The sequence below is a fragment of the Vespula pensylvanica genome, chromosome 17 (genome assembly GCF_014466175.1).
Source record: "Vespula pensylvanica isolate Volc-1 chromosome 17, ASM1446617v1, whole genome shotgun sequence".
Classification (NCBI taxonomy): Eukaryota; Metazoa; Arthropoda; class Insecta; order Hymenoptera; family Vespidae; genus Vespula; species Vespula pensylvanica.
In genome coordinates this window covers 158536-180213 of record NC_057701.1, presented here as the reverse complement: position 1 = coordinate 180213, position 21678 = coordinate 158536, and the positions used below count along the sequence as shown (strand labels likewise).

General features: G+C 45.8%; 2 protein-coding genes across 2 annotated transcripts in view; one reads left to right on the top strand and one right to left on the bottom strand.

Annotated features, from left to right (window-relative positions):
- Positions 1–9907, bottom strand: part of LOC122635164 (sodium/hydrogen exchanger 9B2) — a 37088-nt gene extending 27181 nt beyond the window's left edge. Inside the window, exons 1-2 of the mRNA XM_043825043.1 lie at positions 8555–9907; positions 8054–8428 (exon numbers count right to left, since the gene is read on the bottom strand). Coding sequence (XP_043680978.1) covers positions 8054–8428; positions 8555–8886 — 707 coding nt within the window. The 5' untranslated portion in view covers positions 8887–9907. The remainder of the gene's footprint in view (positions 1–8053; positions 8429–8554) is intronic.
- LOC122635165 overlaps positions 1–21678 on the top strand; it is an 84665-nt gene that overhangs the window by 25348 nt on the left and 37639 nt on the right. The window contains exon 2 of the transcript XR_006328576.1: positions 20415–20653. The gene's annotated coding sequence lies outside the window, so the exon portion shown is untranslated. The remainder of the gene's footprint in view (positions 1–20414; positions 20654–21678) is intronic.

Here is a 21678-nt window from a genome sequence, read left to right as displayed (position 1 = left end):
AGGTTAGAAAAATTTTCAAGTACCTTCCGATCGAATCTTAATCGTCGAATTTTTCCGACTCCTGTCTTTCGAACGATCCTCGGATAATCTTGTTAGCCGGGTGTCACGCGATCGATACCTTCTTATCGATGTCGAGAAATTGAATTAGAACCGAGAACGTCTCGATATCTTATCGATAGTTGTTGCGTCGATAGAAAAAAGAATCGATCGTTGACTCTCTCGGAGAATTAATTTCCATTTTTACGCGATCGATGCGATCGTATTTTTTGCGGCCAGACGCAAACCCACGCGACGTGGACGAAAGATGCGTTTTCATTAGCACCGAGCGTCATCCGTCGTTTCTCGTTTCTCATGGCTTAATCAAGTCGACGCGAGGCGCGATGTTTTTTTTAATTGGGATTAACGCCTCTCTCGGAAAAGAAAATATGGTGGAGCTTCTCTCGCGACTATTTGCAACTTTTTGTTGCGGTTTTTCCCTTTCCTTTCTGTTTTTCTCCTTCTTCGAATCGAGCACGACGTCTACGAGCGCGCTCGAAAATCGCCCTTCGAAATCTCCCTCGAGAAACGAGGGATTCGCGAGCGAGCTTCATCGTTCTCGCTCTCGATCCGTCTGTCCTATCGTAAAATCTATCTATCGAGCGCGTCGATAACCGCACTCGACCAACTTACGTGTAACGCAGCCGCGTCCCGCTTAAAAAGGTCTCCCCTCTCGTTTTCGACCGAAAACTCTAACGATCCTTATCGAAACGATCTCTCCCGCCACGAGATCCTTTGAATTTTCGACGAGGACCGACCGCGACCGATCGATCGCTTCGGCCAACGTAGCGCGCGCGCCAAATCTCACCAACGTTTTTGTCCTCTCTTCTCTCTCATCGATCGAAACGACGTAAGCGAGTGCTTATTTACGCGCTCGTACGAATGAAAACAAAGCTACGTAACGTGATTTCTAAGAAAACTAACAACGAAAAGGTGATCTCCGAGTCGAAACGTCGCGGAATCTCCATTAGCGAATTCGTTCGATCGCTCGTACTCTCTAGCACGCGTTAGCAGTTTCGTTCGGAGATATACGAGGGACGATACGAGATACGTAGGGAGCGAAAATCGGACCAACCGGGGAGAGAATTTTCGGCGAGTACTATCCTTTCTCCGTCCGCAGGTGTACATTATCGAAACGCGAGTTAACGCGATGAAAAAACTTGAATAACGTAACCTCGTTTCAACTCGATCCAGCAGCGTTTCTCTCGACTCCTATCAAAGAGGATTGTCGAGGACGTGGCGGGTACGGTTGCCGATCTTGCGATTTTCATCCGGAATCGTTCTCAAACGTCGAGAGAGATGGAAAGAGGGAACAGCAGACGCTCGTCGTCGTCCTAAAAGCCTACTTGGCTGTACGCCCCTGCTTTCGAATCTTTTATTATACCCGCAGTTCTTTCCACGAATCGTAAGAGTACGCGACCCTGTCCGATCGGAAGCAGAAGAAGAGTAATTTAGTCTCTTACTCGTCGAAGAATATAAAGACGGATGAAGAATCGTCGAGAGAGATTATCGAGCGCGGTCGAACGACTCTCTCGATAATCTCGACTCTCTCGACGAGAGCGTATATTCGTCTCCGTAAGAATCGGCCTTAACGCTCCTAACCCAGAAACGACGAAATTCCTGGCATGCCTTTGCGTTCCCCGATAACGTCGATTCGCGCAAGATGCTCGACCGCCTCCGTCTCGATGCGACACGTCGCTCGCATCGTCGATATAAAGCGCAACCTCCTCTCTCTCTCTCTCTCTCTCTCTCTCTTATTACCAAGATGCACACATACGTTCCCACTGTTCTCTCAAGAACACGCACTCGTAAAGTCGAGGTATAATTTGTTACGTAAGTCTTTTTCGCGAGAAAAGAGAGTGCGCGATATTTCCTGCAGAAGACAGCCGACTCTCTAACGCTATCGTTCTCCCTCGAAGAGAAATCGGAAGTTTTATCGAAGAAAAGCTCCATACCTGTGCGGCATCTCTGATTTACGATCGCTGTCCGCGGACGCTCACCTAGCTGTCGATCGACGAAACGAAAGAAAAAGTAGCGGGAAGACCCTTGACGAGCGTCTCCTCGTGTCCTATCGTCTCGTCGTCGCGTTGGCGATCTCCGTTCTCGCTTTTCGAAGGGATTAATTTTTTTCTTTCTTCTTTTTTTTTTTTTTCACTTTTTCTCTTTCCAAGCAACATCGCGGAAAATGAATTTTCTATCGCGTTCCAAGTTTTGCTGAAATAACGACGTCTTTGTCCGAATCAAACAGAAATAGGAGTCACGAGGAACGTTTCGCAATCGTACACGCGTCCTTATTCTTCTCTTTCTCGACGTCTACGCGTATGCACGTAACTCTCCCAAGGATGTAAGAATTTATTGACCGCTTACGCTTTCATGAATTTTCAATGACTTTTCTTACCTCCTTTTGATTCTCCGTAAAGAAAAAAGAGAAGAGGGAGACGAATGAAAAAAAAAAAAAAAAAAAAAAAAATAAAGAGTAATAAAATACCGAGATCCCGTCTCACGTGGAAAATCTCTGCCATTATAGAGGACGTAGGACTTAAAGAGGGAAAAGCTTCCCGGACAATTATACGAGTTATCTTACGACATTGTGGAAGCTACGAGAAAAGGACAAAGAACGAAGGGGAAATATTGTTCTTTCGCAAAAATAGCTGCTACTAATGGGACAGATTCGTTCGGCTAAACGAACGGAATTAAGAGTCAAAGGTCGTCTCTACCGGCAAAAAAAATTCTGCTCTCGAGAAACGATCGTTCTCTCTTCTTGCATCTTTTACGTTTACGCTTAACCGAACGTATCGATATTTTGTATAATTTATGACGAAACGATCGTGCGAAAATATAGGTAGAAAAACGCGCGCGAGATTCGAGCGAAGCACGAAGAATGCGCGTGTGGCGCGTTAAATAGCAAGGTCTGTCTTGCTTCGAGCCCGGAGCAAACATTCTTCTTAATCGCCATCATCGGGAGGATCGTTTAGAGTACCGCTCGAGGTCTTTGCGAAGTGCGCGCGCACGCGTGTGTTTGCGAGAGAACGTCCGAGCATAGAAGAAAATATCGTACGTAGGTTAGGTATGTGTGTGCGTCCGTCCGTCTAGTAGGAGGATGCCCTGGAATGTCACGCGGCCCACACTAATTTTCTCAAGTTCATCGTTATCGTCTCTCCTCTTTACGTTCGTTAGAGAAATTCGGTAAATCCTTGCTTTCATCGAGGAACGATTACTCATCGAAGAACAATCGTCGTCGACGAGAAAAGCTTCGATTCGTTTCTCGCGCCGTCGGGCGCCCACTCGAAATCTCGAGTCTCGATTCGAATCTCGATCTCGAACAAAGTTGGACCGTTTGCGTAGACGTAATAGATTTCGCGATAGGCGGATCGAATAGAGAGAACGTTCGGGTCCTTTGACGAGGACGACGGGCTCGTCTCGCGCACAAAGCAGGCGCGCTTCGCGTTCGTCGTGCCGCGAGACGTACGCCTGCTCTCATATCCGATTTCTCCGTGGAAACGCACCGAATTTCGGACGTTGATCTTCGATCGTAAATAGTCTATTTGCTTAACGCTTTCCCGTACAGATAGATGGGTAGCAGCCTTCTAGTAGTTAGCCAACGTCGAGGAAAACGTGACTGGTCGAGTTGTCGCCGAGTAAACGTTTACGGATAAATATTTTCCAATCGATTTACTCCGCTTCCCCCTAGCTTTCTATCGTACGAGTATAACTCGGAGATAATCGTATTTTCTCGATCGATTTAACGTACCTACTGTTATATCTACGATATTATCTTCTTATTAATAACAAGATAAAAGACGATGACGAGCATTCGACAGGTAGACACACAAGGGTGTTTAAATTGGAAGAGAGAGGGGGAGAGAGGAGAGAGCTTTGCTCGATGTTTACGTAGGGTAGAAAGCATCCACTACGCGTTTCGACACGGTCATAGCTCGGCAAACGCAGAGAGACCGGAATAGGTGCGTTCCGCTGTTAAACGATCGAGATGCACGCTCGTTTAGGTAGGTCAAGCCGTCGTGCGCACCCATAATACGAAGGGCCGACCGAATCGAGCGTTTCATCGCGATGCGATCTAACAGAGTGCTTCGTACCTCGACCTCGAAAAGCTTATCGAGGCATCGAGGGCTCCGTCTACGTCCACCCGCCGAGAGCCCAACGATCGAATCGTTACTTTTCCCTTCGATATTCCCTCTTCGCGACTTTGCTTCGCGAGTCGACTTTTACGAAACCGTAATCCCTTGGACAAGAACGAAGACTCGAAGAAAATGTCGATACGAAAAGCCCGGTCGAAAGAAACATCGTGAATTCCTAGCTCTATAGATCGAGGGTAAATCGACGGATAGCGAGTTTGTTTGCGTTCGGAGTAGCCACTGCGATAGCCGGCGATTCGCGTATGTACACGCTTGCATGCAGATTCGCACGCGCGATGGCTAGATAAATACGTATACCTATGGACAGTCCCTTAACATCGTGTTTCTACGATCTATGCAAATATCGCGCGACGTTTACTCCCTTTTAAAGGACGAAACGAGGAACGCCGAAACGTTTTCGCTCGATAAACTTTTTTTGCCCAACGACGTGTTCGTCTCTAGCGCCGTCAGTCCACCTAGGCAAAGAAATTTCTTTGTAACTCGCGATAAAACGATGTTCGAGGCAGTGCGAGTTTCGTGCAAAGGATTCTACTCGACCGACCGAGAAAAAGTGGCAGTGCGAGAGAGAGAGAGATGGTTGTTTCGTCTCCTATCGCCCGCGCATCACGAGCTCGTATTTTCCTATGAGATGTCCATGGTATCGCTTCGCCCTTTCAATAATGTACGCTTCACCGGGATCTCTCTTTCTCTTTCCTTCCGAAAGCGATGTAAACCTGCTACGAAAGAATAAAATCTAGAAGAAAGAGAAAATCTAGAGGAAGAGCGACAGCGTCTCTCCGTTACGTCTCCTCTTCTCGTGTAAAGTCACAGGATGGAATAGCGCGGATGGGCGTCTCCCGGGTACGCTCCTACAGGCATTTTATAGACTGCTCCCGAATGCCACATTTAGTCTCCGTCCTTTCCATCTTCTTTCTTTCCCTCTTTCTTTCTTTCTTTCTTTCTTTCTTTCTTTCTTTCTTTCTTTCTTCCTTTCTTCCTTCCTTCCTTCCATTCTTTCCGTCTCTCTTTAATTCTCTCTCATTTTCTTTTCTTCTCGACCAAGAGAAAAAGCAGCAAAACCACGGTTACGCGCGAAACTACGTCGCGCGAAAACTACCAGAATGCGAGATTCTCACGGGGGAATTTCTTTATAACTCGCGATAAAAATACGTTTGATGCGACGGGAATTTCAAATAGAGTATTCGCACCAGATTATACATCGGTAGCTGCTACAATTTCCTTCCTTCGGCCTCGAATTTTTTCCTTCGCAGAGATAGGATCCTCTTATTATTCTTCGAAAAGTCGCGTCGGCATCGAGAAACTATAGAAAACTTTACTTATCTCCTTCGCGATATTTTTCGATATTTTATACGCTCCTCGTAATCCTACAAGATAACGTTATATTTTTATTATAACGCTTAGATAAAGCTACCGAGCTAAGCGAATGGTAGTCGATTAAAAATTTCTTTTCCTTTTCATCTTCTTCTTCTTCTTCTTCTTCTTCTACTTCTTTTTTTTTTCTTTGAATACTATTCGACGAGTCGAACGAATCGATGGTAAAAATGCGAATTTATTCATCGATTTCTGAATTCGTATTTGTGATTTCGAGTCGACGAGAAACGCCGCGAGCTCTTTCTCTCGAGTAAAAGGCGCATAATATGGAAATTTACGCGCCAAACTAAAAGGGTGTACACCAACGGAGTTTACCTTTTCGTAAACAAAACAACTTGACGAAGGCAAGAGGGCACTCTTGGAAAGTTTAGGCCACCGTGGAAAACAGATATATACCGTCTCTCCTCTCGGGGGAATTTTCTATAGCGTCGTCATTTTTAATTTAACCGTGTGCCCCCTAGGAGTCGACCAAAAAGGTTGCCTCTTCCTTCGTACCCTTTATCAAAATTCTTCGATTTCTAATACCGTACGGCGTTGTCGAGACGTCTTTGAGGTAACAAAAAAGAGAGAGAGAAAAGACGTATCGTCCTAATTACTTTAACGGCACGAGGAGCACGCGAACGTTTCTTCTCCATTGTCGATTCCGCTTGCGTATCGAAACGATCGCGAATATTAGTAGGCGAGACGAGCCGCGTGAAAGAAATTTCAACGGTTGCAAATTAGGTGGGTATTAGTCGAGGAAAGTTTAGACGGCATTCTTATTTAGCATTCTATCTATGAAATTATCGAGATATTATGCAAATGTCTCTCGAAACGTTACTGCCCGTGTCGTCCGCGTCGAGTTCTCGTCCTTTACACGAGCGTTTTACTCTCGAACGTAATCGAGATCGAAGCTCGCATTATCGTTCGTTCGTTATCGATAGCCGAGGAAAAAAAAATTTCCATTTTATACGAAAAGTATCGGGACGTTACTTGAAATCGAATAATTTTTTCGGCATTACCTACTCTATAAAGTATGTCAAAAAATGAAAAAAGATCGCGTAGCGAAACAAACTTTACGCGGCTTTTTCTTTTTTATCGAGTGCTTTTGTAAAACACAAACGCGCGTATAAATTTCGTTGTAAAATCGTAAAATCGATCGGTCCTAGTGCTGTACGTACGTATAACATATTCGTTCTCGACGAACTCGACTTTACTACGAAACCGTGGCTTTCCTCTCCGAAACGAATACTTTCGTACGTCCTTCGAATCCTTTTATTCGTTCGTATTCGCACGATCTCCCTCGGTTAATCCATCGAAATCCGATGCAAGCCGTATCTTATCCCTGCATTTGCGTATCAGCCGTAACAGCGTCTTGTTCGATATTAGCTATTCTCGTTTTATCGAAAGACAATCGCATATTCTACATCTTGGCATGGCAAAACGTCGATCGATCTCATCGAAGGAGATTACGGAGGCAGAGATCGTTCTCGTTATCCAATCTCGTAAAAGAGAGAGAGAGAGATGACAGAAGCGTATTAACGCGAGACGGCTGCGGTCAGGACGCAAGCGTTTCGAACGGTAACCCGAGTTCCATCGTAATTATGCAGTTTGATGTAGCCGAGCACTCGAGTATAAGGTTCTAACCAGGCGAGTGTACGAGAGAGAGAGAGAGAGAGAGAGAGAGGCCTCTGTGTCGCTAGTGCCGAGCTGCCTGCCTGCTTGCTGCTGCTGCTGCTGCTGTTGCTGCTGCCTACTCTCTCCGAGTATCGTGCGTTATTAGACTAGCTTTAATGCCGGCGCATTACGACGCGGTGCTATTACGCGAAGGCTAATACGCGCGTATTTCGAGGGACCTCGCGAGCCTAGCCGAATAATCTCGTAGCTTCCTAAACACACGTCGGGATTATCGAGTCTCTCTTGCTCTCTGTCTCTCGTTCGCTCGCTCGCTCTTTCGATAAATATCCGCGATAAACATCTACGTCTTTAGGTACTACTAAACGGCCGATCGATCGATACTAGAACCGTATCGAGTATCGATCGATTATTTCGCAACACGTGGGATATCGGTCGCAAACTCGATTTATTCGAGAAAAATCGAAAGAGGAGCATAGTTTATCGATCGCGAACGTTGCGTCGATCGATGCATATCGAATACGCGATATATATCGCGATTCGCTCCGAGAGAATACCACTTGATATTCAACGCGAGCCACGAAGAAGAATCACCGTCTACGTCGACGTCGACGTCGCCGACGTCGGACCTCCGAGTGAAAAAGGGGGGCACCTTAGGACTCTCGACTCGATCGAGGCTCGACGAGCGACGACGAGGTCTCTCTCTTTCTTTCTCTCTCTCTCTCTCTCTCTCTCTCGCAACGTCTACGCGTGAGCTGAAACGACAATCGAGACCCGCCTCGTTTCTTTTCCATTTCTTTTTTTCTTTTTCTTTAACGAAGCGAGCGACTCGACGAAACATCGCGATCCACGAAGTTCGGGTAAGGGAGTAAACTCACCGCAAGTTGGAGACGACGACGGCGTAACGGTCGTCGATGCTGATGAGGTCCGCATTTTTCAGTATCATTCCCGTGATCAGCATCCCGATCAAAGCCGGAAGAGTCGTCAAGGAAAAGAGCCATCCTCCGAAGTGCGCGGCTATGCAGAGAGTGGCAAGGCCGAAGAGAGGACCTCCGGGCGCTGCGTCCTTCCCGGCTATCGAGTAGACGACGCCCCAAACTAGCAGACCGAGTAGAAAGAGGCAGAGGATTCTGGCAAACTTTCGATAGCTCGGACAGAACGGCTGGGGACAGGCTCTTTTCCATCCAGGTGGCTCCCACGACGGCGTATCGTCGCGTCCATGACAACGGGCGCAAAATAGGTACAACCACGACCTGACACAAACAAATATCGTTCCTTTAGTTTTATCAAAGAAGCAAGTTTTTAACAGATATCGACCTTCTCGCTCTCTCCGTATCTCGTACGAAAAGTTGAAACTTTTCTAAATTTTCTTCCCTCACCTCTCGAGTTCTTCCGAGTACTCGATCTTATCCCTGATGGAACTGGTCAGACTGAAAGCCGACTTTTTCCTATTACCGTTCGCCCTCCCATTCTCCGCGAGATCGAACTTGTTGTGCTGCGGTATATTCTCGACGCTGTCGTAATTACTGCCGGTATGGTGAAGTATCGACTTCCTTCTACCTTGATCCGAATTGTGCTCGGAACTGGAGCTTATACGACGATGATGCTCGAACGCGGGATTATCCACGCCAAAGACCTGCTCGCTTATGGAGACGCGTCTTTTCGTTAATTCCTCGCACGGTCTCGTCGTACCTTTACCCTCCATCTCCATTTTTTCGTTAAAACTCTCTCTCTCTCTCCCTCTCTTTCCCTCTTCCTTCTCTTTCGATCTCTTTCGATCTCGGAGCTTCGTAAACGATCGTAAGTGGTAGGGAGCGACCGTCGCGATCGGTTCGACTCGACTCGAAGAAGAGGAAGAAATGTGAGAGACTCGAGGAAGGTGTCACGCTCTCGACCACGATCGGGTCGCTAATGTTTTCCGACGATACGCGCTCGTACTACGATTCGCGTCTTTCACACCTTGGCCCGCTTTTGCCATCGGTTTGTCCAACGCTCGGACGATACTCCGTAAACCTTGTTTACGACGAACGCGAGACTCGGACGACGACGTATTATCTCTCACTTTGTTCACCTGGTTAGCGTGCTTTTCGAACTTTTCTCGATTCTTGTTTGTTTTCTATTTTCTCGCTCTCTTGCTCTCTCTCTCTCTCTCTCTCTCTCTCTCTCTCTCTCTCTCTCTTTCTCTCTCTCGCGACTATTTCTAAGCTGTCGCACGAAATGGTCAAAGTTCGTTCGAGGCTTCGACGAAAGGATAACGCGCGCGTCTCATTTTTTGCGAATTGAGACGGGGCGAGGCGAGGCGAGGCGAGGCGAGGCGAGTTATCGTCGAGCGCGGTTAACTAGCGACTAAACGTCGCGAAATGTCCGTCGCGGACACTGCCCGTTCGTACGTACGTACGTACGGACGTGCCTGCTTGTGCGCCTCCACGTATGTAATACGTACGAGAATGGTGGGGCTACGTAAAAAGTATCTACTTCACGTACGCGTATGGTGTGCGTCGTCGACGGTGCGCTAATCATTCTTACTACCACGTTGTTCGACGTAGCACAGGATGGGCGCAGCTGGAAGCTTCATTGACAGTCCGTTCGATGGATGGGCGAGAGCGTCTAACTCGTCACGGTTACGAGCTCTGACGAAACGTTTCGTGTTTTTTGACGAACAAATTTCGCGCGGTCTCTTTTCGATATCGTCAATGCCCTTCACCGATACTACAATTTTTCCTCGTCTTTATTTCGTCTTTATTTCATCTTTATTTCGTCTTTATTTAGTCGGCAGTCTACGGCGTTTCAACGACTTTGCGAAAAACGTACGCTCGATCGCACGCGCGTATTTACTTGTTATATCTTGGCCGGCATCGAGGAGAGAGAGAGAAATAGCATTTCGAACGTAGCACGCAAGCGAGAAAATTGGAGTTATCGTCGTATCGACGCAGCGATTGCTTTTTCGATTAAGTAATACTTTTCGTTTGATAACCTAGATCCCCCTCCACTTTATCTCTCCCTTCCCTCTCTCTCTCTCTCTCTCTCTCTCTCTCTCTCTCTCGCTCCAAGGAACAAGTGTAATCGATCGATCGGTCGATCGATCCGAACGACGATCGTCGTTGTCGTCCCTTCGATCTTTCGTTTAATTTTTGCCAATCCCGCGTCAAGCTTTCTTCGGTGTAAACGTTTCTCGAGAGATCTTTCCTAATCGATTAAAAACGTTCGTCCTTTCACCGATCGAATTCTTCGTTTATTACGTCGTATTGTTTCTTTTTATCGCGAGCCAGCAATCAAGTGGAAGCACACGATTAACGTTAATCCGAATCTCGTGAGTGCGATCACGAGGTATTTTGTTCCGATACGAATAAGTACTAGAATTGCATCATTGATAATAATCGAATCACAAAGTTCGACGATAGGACGATACGTCGTCGGTTATCTACGACGATCGTACGACGGCTGGCGATCGAGCGGAAGAAAATAAACGCGTATCGCTTCGAGGAGACGACGACATCTTTTGGCATTGTTATCACGATACCTACGTTTCGTGACTAATCATTTCTCGTTGACGATATTCGGATCGAGAAGGGACGATAGCGAGAGCGGGAAGAGGGCGACCGTTGAAAGCGGTCGAGAGCGGTCGTTGTCTCTAATCCGCTGACGCGATTCATCTTCCTGCCACGTTGGAACGCGATGCATGTTCGCGACTCGATTGTACTCCTGTATTACGGTCAGTGTTGGGAATTAATTACGTGACGTGCTGCTCGTTTCGAAAGCGTTGATTGAAAATTTCAAGGGACGAGCTTTCTCAGGGTCGGTCTTCGGCGACCTTGCCGACGGCTAATTCCTTCGCGAGCGAGTTCGCGGCTTACTTCGGGCCCTTTCTCTCTCCGCGCCTTGACAAATATCGCAATCTCGACGACGTCGAACGGACGAGCGTTATCGAAAAGAGTGTGCTCTTATCTAATCGACCTACGTATAAGAAATCGTGCAACGATACGCTTAGAACAATGAAAATTCTCTGTTTCGATCAATTCCCGTTCGAACTTTTAATCGATCGTATACGCTCGACGGTAGTCTCGGCCGAAGGAATAAATAACTCAAAAGAAAGGAAGAAAAAAAAACAGAGAAGATACGATGGATCGTCGAGACTGTAAAGAATCACGCGCGAAACTTTTCCTTACTCCTCGAACAGAAATCAAATCGATCTCGAACGTCGAAAACTCGCGCTCTATTTCCGACGTGTATTGTGCGGATCTCGCGCGTTACGCGCACACGTGCACTCTGCGGCAATCGTGTTCGCCAAAAAGTCGTCCATTTTTCTTCCGTCGAACAACAAAGCGAGTCGCGTGCTAAAAGAAACAAAAGAAAACGCTGAAAATCCTCCGAGCGATTCCTCTTGGTTCGACTCGAATCGCATGTATACGTGTACACGCACGCACACACACACACACACATATACACATGTAGCTTACGACTCGCGATAGGTTGCGATTTTTCGTCCTTCATCGGACATTCCGCGGACGTTGCAGTCACGCGAGAATCGTCTGCTTCGTCCCTCGGAAACGAGCATTACAGAGAGAGAGAGAGAGAGAGAGAGAGAGAGAGAGAGAGAGAGAGAGAGAGAGAGAGAGAGAGAGAGAGAGAGAGACGACGACGACGACGACTACGACGACGACGAGGTCGAAGATAGGATTGGAATTGCAAATATCCCTCTCCTTTGCTCTCTTTCCCCTTCTCATCTAGCGTTAACCCCTGTGCTCGTGCACACGCACGCGAATAGATGAACTCGTGCGCTGGTAGAAGCCTCCTACGTTCGAGACACTTGCTATAGTTATTACTACGGAGAGAGAGAGAGAAAGAGAGAGAGAGAGAGAGAGAGAGAGAGGGGAAGGGAGATGGATAAAATTTATTATACCCATGGCAATGATATTACGATAGTGGATATGTAAGAGAAAAGAAATATTTCAAATAGATTATACTTATTAAAAAGATTCTAAAGAGGATAAAAGATAATGATTCTAGATAAAAGTTTATTTCAAATACAATAAATCAGGACGTTGTTTTTTAATGGAACGAGACACGGTAACTCCGAAGAAGAAAAGACTAGACGAAATGAATAGATGGCTAGATATTTAGTTTCATTCTATCCAAAATCTCGAGACATTTATAAAAATTTTATAGAAAAGGAATAGCAGTAATAATGGAAATAAAAGAAAAATGGAGCGAGCGAACAAAGAGAAACACGATGACAGAATCCAAAACGTAAAAAAATAGTTTCGGATCGCTACATAGGAGGAGAGAAAGAAGAAGAAGAAGAAGAAGAAGAAGAAGAAGAAGAAGAAGAAGAAAGCATTCTTTCGGACTTTCTTTCCGAGGTTTAGAAATCCGAAGCTATCTCGGCAGTGTCTTCGATTCGAAGACGAGGAAGGGGGTGGAAAAGAGGAAGGGGATGAGAGAGAGAGAGAGAGAGAGAGAGAGGATCTCGACGTGGACGAGAACGTGAACGAGAACGTGAACGAGGACGTGTAGTTTCGTGGAAAACGCCGCTGGCAAGAGCGATACTTCGAATTAGCTTAAAAGCCTCGGGGGCAAGTCCGCTAGCAACATGTCGGTGATGCTCACCAGAGTGAAAGAGAGAGGGAGAGAGAGAGGCAGGACGCGCATTCCCTCGTATATCACCCGGAGATAAAGGACTGCCAGAGCACGACGGAAAGTATAGTGGTTTCGGCGACAACCCCCGGATGGGTAGTCCAGCTGCCACATTTTCTCTCTCTTTCTCTCTCCCTCGTCCGCTCGCTTTCTTCTTCCCTCAACTGGTAATCATTCCGAAGGTGAGAAACAGACGGAGAGCACGGACAGAGAAAAATCGCGCCCTTCGAAGCTCCTTTTTTTCCTTCTTTCTTCTTTCCTCTCGATTCTCCTTGAGGCGAAAGCTTTCCAATTGTTTAGCTCTCGTCGCCAAGATCTTTCGACTCTCTTCCTCTTTCTCCTATTCAAAAACATGCGCATATCAAAACGAAACGTCGATCGATGTTGTACTATCTTAGAATCGTACCTGTACCACGGTCCATTCGTTTTTACCTTTTCTTTCTAACAGGATTACCAGGAGATAAATCGATTTGATCGTCTTACGAACTAGATATCACCGATTGCATCGAGTATCGTCCTCTCTTTCTCTCGATACGAAAGGATAACGGAAAAGATGAGCATTGATCGCGGACGAGACTTTCCTTCCTGACGCGTGCGGATAAGTGTTCCGCATTTGCATAATAGATGTAATAGGGTTCATGCGTCCTTCTGACCGAATCGTCGGACACGGAGAATAATAAAATTTCATAGAGATGGAAGGGAAGGACGCGTAGATAACTCGTTTTAATCGCGATGCATCGCTAAGAACGGAATAGATACGTTCGTTCGCTCGTCTACTCGTCCTTGAACTTGGAATTTTCCAAAGAGCATCGAAGCGAGTATTTTTCCCTTTTTCTTTTTCATATATTTTCGGAAACTCTTTGGCCCCTTCGCGAGTTTGCTCTAACGAAAGGAATTATTATCGTTATCTGTCGTTAACGGTACTCCGATAATCATCTCACGTGAAATTGTTTTTCGTCGGATACTCATGTGACCGGAGCGCAACGGGTATACGAGGCCACCAAAGGTGGAAGCTATATTCGAGTTTTAGAAGTTTCTACGCGAACTAGGTCGCCTTGGGAAACATGCGGGACTTTGATTTTGCGTCAACGCCGATGAGAGCGAAACAGAAGGATCTTTGTAAAAAAAAAATAACAGCGTAAAGATAGAGACGGAAAGGGAGAGAGAGACAGGTGGGATAAAAATAAGAAAAAGGGAGAAAAGAAGAATGAGACGAGTGTGGGATAGGTATTCCTAGGATAGGCATTACGAGCGTAGTCGCGTCAACGAGAGAACGATAATTGTAAAACAATCGAAGAAACGATAGCGAAGCTACTCGTTGAGAAGGAAATAGAATTCACGGATGGATAGTTGGTACATACGTTGGCGAGCGAAGCGAGCCGAGCTAAAGGAGGAACGGCAGAAGCTCGGTCGATGCCAATTAGCCCTCATTATCGCGCGAGATGACGAGGAAGGGGGACAGAGAGAGAGAGAGAGAGAGAGAGAGAGAGAGAGAGAGAGAGACCCGACGGTGTCACGAGAACGCAGAGGGAAGAGGAAGGAGAGCTCGAGGAGGAGTAGAAGACGAGCGAACGAGCGTAGAGTAGAAGCGTGAACGAGATTCTCTTGGACGCGTGCATCGTTCGCTCTATATCTCCGTGAAACGATGTGTCGTCCGGAATAATTTATCGAGAGCTCCCCGTTATCCGCATTCGTGTTCACCCCGTGGCGTTCGACATCGACGTATAGTCGACTGAACTCTGCCGAACACGACCCCGTCGGAGATCGTGTCGTCTTTGATACGAAAAGCATTGTCCCACGACCTACCTATCGAGAGGAGACTTGCCAAAATCGTACCACTTAACGTATCTTACGTTATATTTTACGTCCTCGGCCACGAGCGGCAACGATTCAACGTTTCTTCGTGATTTCTTACGTGATCGGTCGATAGTGACGAAGTAATTAAGGCCGTTCGTCGACCCCCCTTCGCCTTTCCAACGATTTGCAACAACGACGAGTTTAGACTTAATTCTTGACGAACGAGGTCTCGCTTCAAAGACGATGACTCAAACGATAGGCTTTTTCGAATTTTTTGGAAAAAGCTTGTATCATATTCGTCCTCGAAATCGATCGGCCGTCGCAAGTTTCTCCTTTCCGTTGGTTCGATTTTTGTCGTAAAACGTCCCTCGATAAGCGTGCTAAGCACATCGAAAATCTTTAGCCCGAGCGAAGAAGAAACGTCGAAGAACGAGAAGGGGGAAAATAATTCGTGTGCCATTTCGCACGTGCCACTACACTCTCGGAATTACTTTCCCTCTACCCGGAAGGCGAGGGCGATGACGAATCGTTAAATTATACCGTGAAACGCTGAGAAGAGAAAATCCCTACGACCGAATTGTCCGCGGGCCGATTTGTGCAGCGAGCGCATCGAGCTTGCGATTCGTTTTTTCTCTTTTTCGTCTTTTCGTTCGACCTACGTATACAGAGATGTAGTACTTTACCTAGGGGTTAAACGTGTACGTACGCGCGCGAACGTACACCTACCTGTTCGATACAGTTTTCCCAGAATGAAAAATAAAAAAGAGTAAAGGAAAACATTTAACCGTCGATATATATTCCACAGGTGTCGAGGCGAATAATCTAACGAACGGATCGTTAGATTAATCGAAATAAATTTGTTCATATTTTTCGACATTTCCAGTGCTCGACGGGGCGCATTCGATAATTCGATTAATTAGAAAACTTTGAAACGATAACGAGAACGCATCGATTCGTTTAACAAACGATATTAATCTAATAGGCTTTTCATTCTTTTTCTCTTTATTCTCTTATTTCTTGCTTTTTAAACAACGCTCCCGATTCTATCTCTCAATAAGTATTTGTATGGTTCTCTGGAAAAAAAAAAAACAAAAAAAAAAAGATAAAAAAGAAACGTACGATACGTTTTTCAAAAGCGTACTTACGTATTCCATCCACGCGTCTTCGCGATCTTTGAGAATAGTATTCCGAGCAGGCACGGGCGAATTTCACCTGTGCAAATACGCCGCCCGTTAAGAGTTCCATCGAACAAAGGAGTTTTATTTTCGAGTCGATAGTGTTTCCCGTTGCGGAAGCAAATGATTATAAAAACACGAGTGGTTTAAACGAAGCTCTATTAAATCCAAATGCATTCCGTACGGTACGAATGTCGTATACGATCGTCGTTACCGATACGGCGACGATACCCACCAAAGCTTTTTTCTTATTTGATACAACGACGCCGTTGTTTCATCTTATCGATTTGTCCATCGATCAAAAACGGTGTGTATTTACGTAGTAGACTCGTTACAAACGTAGAGGAGAGTTGCCAAATACCCGAATCGTTCAGACGCGAATATCTAATGACCGATATCGGGATTACCCGTCTCTCTCTCTCTCTCTCTTTCTCTCTCTCTCGATAACCCCGTCCCCGTTCTTTCGTCTCCTTCGTAGACGCAACGTGGGGCGTCAAGGGAACGTTAAGAGGATGACGAACGACGAGCTAACCCTCGTGTCCGGCACCTTTCGCTCGTCTTTTTTCGCGATTTTCGATTTCGTCGCGACCCTTTTCCTCTTTCTCTCTCCCTCCTCGCCGCTCGCTAAATTAGCCTGGTTCGTGAAATCGATGAATCTTTCGTGCTCGTAAAATAAAAGAAAATAATCAAATATGACAAATATCTCTGTGTCGTTGTCTCGTTTAATTGGTTCGTATCTCGTTCAATTTTCTCTTTGTTCTTTCTCATTTTCTCTGCATTAATATGTCCTCGATCATTCATAAAATTCCATTCCGCGATAAAGTTTGCTCCGTCGTCATCGTCGTCTCGAAATATAATAACGCATTCATAGGTTTGGTTTAGCGATACGTAATTTTCCGAGTGGATCGCTCAAAGGTAGCGAAAGACAAAGCTAATGAAACCCTTAGTAGCCCGCTCCTATACCATCGTCTCGTTCCTCGCGATACACTTTCGATCGATCGTTTGGTTAAACCGCTCTTCCGATTGGCTCTCAACGGACTTGGGAGCCTCTTGCAACGTTGTTCCGAGAGTCGATTCTCGGTTCTCGGTATTGTACGAGTACCGTTCCGCTTCGTCTACGAGAAAATTGCTTCTTGTGCTTGCGGAGAACGCCGCGAACGAATCTTGCTTTTTTCCTCTTTTTCTTACGGTAAGAGCTCTTATTATTTCTGCATCTTTCTCTCTTTCTCTCTCTCTACGATACAGTAAACGAAAAGCACGACTCGGTTTTCCTTTTCTATTGTACCAACGTTGAGTCATAAATTACGATCGAAGGAGGTAGGAGCGAGCGAGAGAGAGAGAGAGAGAGAGAGAGAGACTGTCGACAAAGTTAATTAGCGAAACCGTCGAAATTCCGGCGAAAGGATACACTCTGAAATTTGCAGGCGCACGCATCGGTACTCGCGCGCATTTCCGTCGCTCCATCGAACGGCCTTCGAAAGCTCTTTTCATCTTTCCATGGAAACTTCCTATTCGAGGTCGATCGCTGAACTTGTTACGTGTGACTATACGTGTGGAACGAGCGACGAGGAAAAACCGACGAAACGATTCCTCGTTTGAAAGCGTTTCGAAGAAACCGAACGAGCTCCGATTCCTCCGATTCCTTTGATTCTTACCTTATGACCATTGTCTTCGAAACGTATCTATCCGTACCCGTCTATATTTCCGATATAAAATAGAACATCGAGCAAGACAAGAGTAAAATCTTACTTACTTTTCGGACCAGACCGAGATGATCATACCAGGACGTGTGCTCCCCACTTTGATTTTTAACACTGCACGGTCATTCGAAGGTCAAAACTCTTCTTTTCTCCTTCGTTTCTCTTTCGTCATCACGATGTCTCAAAGGGTTCGTCGAATTGGTTAGACCGATCTTTGTCGCATGCACCTCTAACGAAGTTTTCCATTGAACTGCCTTTCGAAAGCTCCGAGTAGTAGTAGACCGGACGTGTACGGCTGAATCGCTAAGCCCGACTAAACTTAGAACTTTGCATGCTTATACCTCGTATCGATTTGGTAAACTTGACAACTCGTCGATACGACGACAAACGTTGATCATCGTATCCACCGACGACGTTAAAAATTCACGACACGCGAGGTGTAATGTGTCTATTGTACTTTACCTTTTCACGTTCGATGTTTTCAACGTCCACTGACGCGAATGTCGTTTCTTTTTTCTTTTTTACTTCGAAACTGAAAGTTGTCCCTCGAAGGTATATAGGTGTACGTTACGTCGAGTCGATAGTTCTCCTTTAATACGCATATAAAAGACGTAGGAATTACCTGCCCTCGCTGTACGACTTTTTTCCCAACTTTTTTGCAACTTTCTTGCGACTCGTCTTGGAGATTCACTCGATAAATATCTATGCGTGTACAAATAAGAGAACTTGGCTCGATTTTTTTTGTTTTCTTTTCGAAGAATTCGGTCGATGTAAAAAGAGTTTATATAGGTCGGACACTGTCCGAGCAGTTTTTTCTTTCTCTTTTTCTTTTCTTTTCTTTCTTTCTTTTTTTTTCGAAACGACCGCGTCGTCGTCGATCGACGATAGATTGGTGTACGTCTATGTGCCCATGCCACATACAGAGAGGTTGTCCGAAAAGATTTTCTTTCCAACGCCGACGCGAGGCAGCGTATTCACGCATAGATATTAACTACTTATGAACTTAGAATATCGGATTAGTGGATCGTGTAAACGAAGAAAATCTTATCGACCGACCGATGAAAATTTCTCTGTATGAAAATGTTTCGCTTCGGAGGCTGTGGAGCTACGATCGATGTCCCGATTACCACTTTCGAACTAAATACACAAAGCGAGAGGCCGAGAGAGAGAGAGGGGGGGAGAGAAAACGTGCAATTTGCTTTTTCTAGAATCGTACGGTTCTCCTCCGTCGACGAGAGAAAGGGAAGAGAAAAGAGATAAGCGAATCCACGAGACGAGACGATAGTCTGAGAACGTTCGTATCGATCGCGGTTGTTCGATACGAAGAGAAAGAGATACAAGATAGTAATGTGAATACGCGATGGTCGAAAAAGATACGATGGTTAGATACGCGTATAGGTACTCGCGGTAGAAGGAGAAACGGTCTTCGGATAAGTTGTTGGAAGTTTTATCGGCACGATGAAATGACGGTATATCGTATGGTAGGCCGAAGAACCGAGAATCGAATCGTTCGAATACCGATGGGAATTGAAAAATCCAAGACCGGAAATAGCCCTCTTTTTCTCTCTTTGAGAAGAGATTTCGTAATCGAAAAGTTAACGAACGAGAACGTAATTTTTCACCAAGATTGAACATTTGTTTATGATTCGATTAGGAAGTCCCAGTTACATCGATTATCTCGACAAATTCGATTTAAAGCTACGACGGGAGATTTACATATGTAGCACGTCGAACGTAATTAATGGAAACGTAACGAGCTCGAACTGACGTCGTTGTTTTTCGAGGTACAAATTACGCATAAGAGACAACCTGCACTATTTTCCCTCTCTCTCTCTCTCTCTCTCTCTCTCTCTCTCTCTCTCTCTCTCTCTGTCTCTGTCTCACCATTAAACTCGCTTTTTGCGAGCGTATAAAATTTCACGCGTTATACGACTAATCCATCCAACGTAGGTATATTAAAAGCTACAATTCGTTTCAGATACGTATTTGACAAACGTTCGTAATTTCTCCAAAGCTTCTTCGTCCCGTTCCAACGTTGTTCTATTTTCCTTTTTTGTTTTTTACAGCAGGATTAACTTTCAACGTCGATCAACGTTGTTCGTTGATATGTCAAAATAATTTAGATTCATATTTCGTGCAGCTCGTAATGTAGTTGGCAAAGGAAGTAGTCTATCCCTTTCTCTCCTTCCCTCCCTCCCTCTCTCTCTCTTTTTTTCTGTCTCTTTCTCGATGCGTCTCTCGGAGACGATGCGTGCGCAAGCTGGAAACTCCTTTGTCGTTTTCCTTCTTTTCTTTTCCGAAAGTTATTGTTACGAGCATTGTTGTAAGGTAGGAAGGATTGTGGGGGAGCAAAGCAAGAGGTAGGTGAACCAAGCGGATCCTCTTTCGTTTTAAAGGAAGATAAAGCAGCTCGGGTAGGAGGTAACTCCGGTGAGAGGTAGCTCTCATTCCCAGCTTCATCCAGCCCATCTCACCCCTTACCACCAGCCACGCCACGGTATTCGCTAATCCACTTTGTTAGCTTTAACGACGACGCTCCGGCGGTTTATATGCGCCGCTTTTATCGAGTTCCACGAATGTAGGAGCAACGAGTCTCGTTGACGTTCGAAGAAAACCCGTCTCGTCAAACGAATCACCGTTATCTCATTATCCTCGCGATTCACCGTCTCCTTCTCCTCCTCTTTTCGTTCTCTACTTTGTCGTTCGTCGATGTCGGTTCAATCGACGAATTGATATATATATATATATATATCCATCTGAGCCGACGATTGCGAAAGTAGCTCCAGTTGTAGGCCAGTTAGCGACTCTACAGCAAAATAGTTGTTTTTTCTCGTGTTTTTTACTTTGCATGGACAACAATTTCCAATACAGATTCTACTTGTATTTTTAATGACGCACACATACGTGATATAAATTGGTTTTTTTTTTTTCAGATTCTTGGCCTATCTCGTCGAAATTTATTCCAACGATACTGCGAATATGCGAGGAAAGGTAAACTCACGTTTAGTCTTTGTTCGTGTTCTTCCAAAGAAGAAACGGTAGAGAAGGAGAGGAATGCGGAGCTGACCGAAGCGTTATAATTCAAAGAAAATGCGCTAGTTTCTTCGCACAGACGACGACGACGACGACGTTCTCCTCCTCCATTCTGTACACATCTACGAACAGACGAATGGTGAGTTCATTACGTACATACACACGTAGAAAGAGCACTTCATTTACATCCAAGTACAACGTGCTAGGTAGAAGGTATGGGTGCTCGTGTGTGCGCACGAGCGCACGTCCTCGGAAGGCTAGCCGCGAAGGAAAGCTAACGTATAGCGGTTGGTACTCGGTCTATGCCACGAACCTGTATGGCATGACTAATTATACTTCAGCCCGCGGCAGATCTCGTTCGCTCCGACCCTCGAGAGGCGGAAAGCACCCCATTAAAGCACGAGCTTCGACCACCGACGTCGTCGCTGCCATCTCTTCCGAAAGACGTCGATACGATCCTACTCTCGGTAGGGAGAAAAAGAAAGGGAGAGATAGAGAGGGGGAGGGGGGGCGGTAGAGAAAGAGAGAGAACTTTGAAAAAGCAAAATCATAAGGGAAGCTTTTGGTGATTCCTTTTCGTGACTTTTAACATCGCGTCTCTTACCTTTTTCTTATTTCTTTTCTTTTTTCGCGGCGAACCTTTGATCTCTCTGTCTCTCTCTCTCTCTCTCTCTCTCTCTCTCTCTCTCTCTCTCTCTCTCTCTCTTGCTCTTTCGACCACTTATCTATTTATCTTTGTCTTTCTATTTATTCTCATTCTCTCTCTCTCTCTCTCTGCCTTGCACGTGTCACTTTAGCGGTATACCTTGCCTAGAAACGATTCTTGAGATTGCTCTTCTCGCTCCTCCTCCTTCTCGCTTCCGCCCCCAGCAACGACGAGGGAAACTTTCCATTACCCTAAAACATTGAGCCTGTCGGTAGTCTTCCCTAAGGCCAGCGCCCCGCCACAGTCCTTGTCTCGAGGCTCGTTCGTTCTCCTCATCCTCCTACTTGGTCGCAAAGACCTTGGAGAAGGAAAGGAGGCCGAGGAAACCGGAATAGAGACGTTTTCGACGACGAAAAACTACTCTCCCTTTCTCCCTTCTTCCACTAGGTTTTCGCTACGGCAAAACCCTTCGACGAGAAAGAAGGAGAGCCCACTTACGTTTGTACCGACTTCCTTGA